At 30.5% G+C, this 4,837-nt stretch overlaps 1 protein-coding gene across 1 annotated transcript; it reads left to right on the top strand.

Annotated features, from left to right (window-relative positions):
• The first annotated feature begins 565 nt into the window (after positions 1 to 565).
• LOC105626906 lies at positions 566 to 4,617 on the top strand. Its single transcript, XM_012208198.1, is given in 4 exon segments — positions 566 to 742; positions 2,536 to 2,691; positions 2,780 to 4,580; positions 4,583 to 4,617. Coding segments are annotated over 4 exon segments (2,169 nt in total).
• The last annotated feature ends 220 nt before the right edge of the window (positions 4,618 to 4,837 follow it).

Below are 4,837 nucleotides of genomic sequence, written 5' to 3' on the forward strand. Positions count from 1 at the left end.
TGTTTGATCAATTTATTTATTCGTTTTACATGCACCCGAATATCTTCCAATTTCGTTAGACTCTGAAATAACTGATGGAAAAAGAGTAACTTTGTTCCCTCACATATCTTACTTCGTTTTGTGTCTACATATTTATCAAGAAACAAGTTTGTTCATTTATCCCATTCTCTATGTTATATAATAGGTTCCAGCTTTGTGTGCCAAGATTCATTTAATTGAATACATGCATTTTAATGAATTTGTACCAATATTTTATCTTAAATGTGGCGCTTCATAGATTTTAAATTTATATATGTATTAAAAACAAAAGAATTCTGTCTGATGAGCAAAATTTTATGATTCTGATATTTATAAAACATTTATTCTCTATCATGTAGATTAATTTTAATCTCTGTTGAATTTATTTTTCATTTTTTTTCTAAAAATTAGAAAAATATGAAAAGTTAAATCAAAATTAAAATTAATCTGCATCGATGAAAGTCGATATTATTTTATTGTATATTTGATATTGATATTATTATATATTTAATATTGATTTTTTTTTATTTTTCTTTTTATAGTAGTCATGGTTGAAATACCAAAGGATTGTGTCTTGCAGTGGGCTGGCCACGCGGGATATATTACAGAAAGATTCAGTGGTCTTTTGGCACGTCAGGCTCTAGTCGATGTCACATTGATCTGCGATGAACAAAAGCTACGTGTTCACAAGCTGGTTTTAGCTTCGAATAGTATATACTTTGAGGTATATATACAAATATTGAAATGCATATTCCTATTGTTATTTGTTAATCATCATGTACATTCTAAAAATTGTATTTATATGTTTTATACGTTTTAATTATTTGTACATTTAAATTTTAGTGCCTGTTTTTAACAACATGTGTATTTTTATATAAATTACATTTATCAAAATGTGATAGATATTTTCTTTTTTATATATAAATGTATGTTTGTGCGAATATTCTAAATATTGTACATATTAAACAATTAATAATTTAAAGGAACAATTATTTTACTGGTTAAATTCAAGATTTGAATTGTAGATTTTGGGATTTACATTTGATAATTGCAAAAGTATTTACAAAATACTAAAGTGCTCTAATAAAAGGTCATATGTTTTGCCATTTTCTAAACACACCATCAAACATAATTATCAAATATTAAATATATTATAAATAAGAAATAAGACAATTTTTTTCAAATGTTCCAAATGTTTTATAAAATAGCATAACAATAAGAAATTATTGACAAAAATATTGACAAAAATAATATATATGAACTTTCTTTGTTGTATATGATAGCATTTAATTTTATAAAGATAATTAGAAAGTATAGAGATAAGAAATTTTTACCAAGTAACATTAATTGAGTTATTTATACTTATTACAGAAAAAATTATTTTAAATTTATTTAAATGTATTGATGTTGATTAATGTTTGGATGTGCATCTCTTTTCCTTCCAGATTGACTGATGACTGAACAGTATTATTAAAATTTTATTGAATGAATTTTTAAAGATATATTCTTTTAAGATTTTATTTTATATTATTTATGTATAGAATTATTGATTAAAAGAACACTTATAATAACTATTTTTCTTGTTGAAGCAAGGTTATGGCCAAGGTAATGGTAATTTGGAATTATATTTTTGTGATTGTATTTATTTTATTAGTGATGAACAAAATTTTTTGTATATTATTTTTAAAAGAATACAGAAAGGTTCTACATGTACAAATATATGTATAGTAAAGAAAGATGATTTATTGTAATATATGTAGGATTATTTAATTAGATGTATATGACATACCTATATAATTACAAATATATTATACATTACTTCAGGATTTATGAATATTGTGCTAGTTCAAAGCAAAATAAATTTTTTACTAACCGATTTTCCACTAAAATGTCTACCAAACATCATTCTACATTTATAGAAAGACTTTGGACTTTTTTTTATTATTGATATAAACAATAATAGAAAAGAAAAAGGTATTTTATTACATTATTTCAAAATTGGGAAATATAGTGTACTTATGGTAGAACAATTTTGCAGGGATAATGTAAAATTCATATAAACTAAAGAAAGCCTTGTATATCGGAATTTCAGTAGTTCTTAACAAACATTTGAAGAAACCAAGTTTGAGGGGCATACTTTTCACAACTTTCGAAGAACTTAGAAAGGTATTAAATAACCAATTTATATGCTCTAAGGATAGTAAAGTATGTACACTCTCAGGTATTTCTGTTTTCTAAAAAATGCATTACTCTACAAGGTATATGGAAATATTCTGCTTGCATGATTTTACTATCTCTCTGTATGCAACTTGAGGAATCATTATTGCACAAATTAATATCTGACAGTTTGAAAAAGACAAATTTTAAATGCATACTGAACAAATATTAAAATGAATCTTCAACAATATTAGATATTCTGTATGGGCATTTACTTAGACGTTCTCTTTATTCTCCAACTCTCAATTATTTTATCTTTTTAATATTTTTCGTAATGTTTTATTCTGTTTCATATTATAGGAAATACTACAAGATTTGGGACAAGAGCCAATTATACTTTTAAAAGACTTGGACTTTGAAATTTTGAAGGCCATGGTCGAATTCATGTATTGCGGAGAAACTACGATATCTCATCAGCATTTATCATCCTTGCATACTGCGGCACAAATTTTTAAAGTATATAACAATTATTTAATCAACATAATAACATGCCCTACAATTATTTTAATATGTAAAATTAATATATTTGTTATTTCTTTTTCAGGTTAAAGAATTGGTATCTGTGATCGATACTATCGTTGATTCCAAGAAAATTTTGGATAATTTTGAAAATTGCCTAAAGCAGGAGAAAGGAGATAGTAGTTTAAAAATTACAAACAACTCGCTCACAGAAGATTACATCTGTGTTAGATGTGATAAATTAAGCATGGACGAGAATACAACAGTCTGTGAAAATAGCAATAATAACGATATAAGCACAAATAAAAGTCAGTTTTTAGAGAACGATATGGTTGAAGTCACCGAGCACGATTTAGAACATACTTTGTACGAAGACTCGGACGCCAGCAAGAAAGATGTAGTAGATACATCATTTTCAACGTCTGATGTAAATATAAGTATACAAAATGATGCTACTACCACTAATACTGTACTTACGCACGTAGGTATGATAAACAAAGTACAAACTATGTGCACAAACAGCAATGTGTACTGTCATAATCTCGATTTAAAACCTATCTTGTATGAACAATGCTGTGATTTTTCTTGCGACGTAAACGAAAGCGATCAAACCATTTCTACACTGTCGCAGTCTTGCCTTCCACAAATCGAGAATGACTTGGAGCACTGTTCCGGGAGTAGCACAGATGTTCCTAGCACGGTAGGGAAATGCGTCAAAGTTTATACGCCCAAACGACATAGATCCATGGACGATGTTCGTAATAAGCTTGTACATACGCAATGCAATTTAGTGCCAACTCCGCCACACTCTACAGATTCCATAGATTTATTAGATGAACCGTCCGCTAATGATGTACCAGTTAATCTATTGACCTCCCTAGATATGGAAAGCGCCGAATATATCTTAAGCTTAAGTACAGAAAGTATACAATCGATAGTAGGTGGTACTATAAGTAATCAACATACGGTAATTGGATACAGAGAAATAAATGTGGAACGAGACACCGCTAAGGAGAGATTAAATTCTCCAATAAATGACACGGATTGCGTGAAACCGATTCTAAGACGTAGTATGCGACTGAGTCAACAAGAGAACGACGAGACTACAAGCAATGGCTTGGCATTTTTAGGCAGTTCCTTAGGAACCGAAAAATCATTCAAGAAAGGTAATTCACCCAACAGAACGGAATCATGCGCGAGAACGAAACGCAAGGGAAAGGAGGATCGGAAAGTACCAGATCATAGTGTAATCGCGAGCGCAGTACAATCTAACAAAAAAAGCTCCAACAGTAAGAAAACTAACTCAAAATTGATAGTAAGAAAAAATAATAAATCTACGTATACAGTTACTGGTAGCAAAGAAAGGGAAGAGTTGAGATCAAAGGAAGAATCGAAGCCGAAAGCAAATAGTAAATTTAAGACCGAAAATACGGAAAGATCGATGACAGTGGACCAACCCACCACTCATCATTCTGTAAAATCCAATGTGTGTAAGTGCATAAGTCGCGCTTTGTGGGGCGACATGTCTGATACATTGGATTATTGGGAGAATGAGATGGATCTGCTTGCATATCCGTCCAACACTGAAATTCCCTTTGCTGTCGGTTTGCTACCTTTACGAACTGCTCTGGAGAAGATGCAAGCAACGCCAGATTATCAACCACGCAAAACACGCTCATCGGTCGCGCCGATAAAGCAAGATGCAAGTAATTCTCTAAAACGAAAATACTGCACGCCACTCGACGCTGTGGTACCATCGAAAAAGCAAAATGGCAATAGTAATGACGAAGGCCCGAACACCGTATGTCACATAGAAATACGAACAGCACCTTCACAGTGCATAAAAAATCGTAAACGCTTTCTCCCGGATTCGATTACGAGCCTGCCAACAAATGGATCGACATCACAAATGGCAAGCAATAACGTGGGTTAACATTTATTTATAATAAAACCTTCCGTTAGGTATACCGTAATTTTGAATACATTGTTAAATGTCGTTGAAAGACAGCAGCAAAATATTAGTATCAGATTCTTCTGTTTTTAAGCCTAATCGGCGCGAGAATAATTAAGATTAATAATTTATTTTCTTCGCCATATTTATAGAGTCTACTCGTAACATTTGAATATCTCACAATTTGTACAA

The sequence above is a fragment of the Atta cephalotes genome, assembly GCF_000143395.1.
Source record: "Atta cephalotes unplaced genomic scaffold scaffold00007, whole genome shotgun sequence".
Classification (NCBI taxonomy): Eukaryota; Metazoa; Arthropoda; class Insecta; order Hymenoptera; family Formicidae; genus Atta; species Atta cephalotes.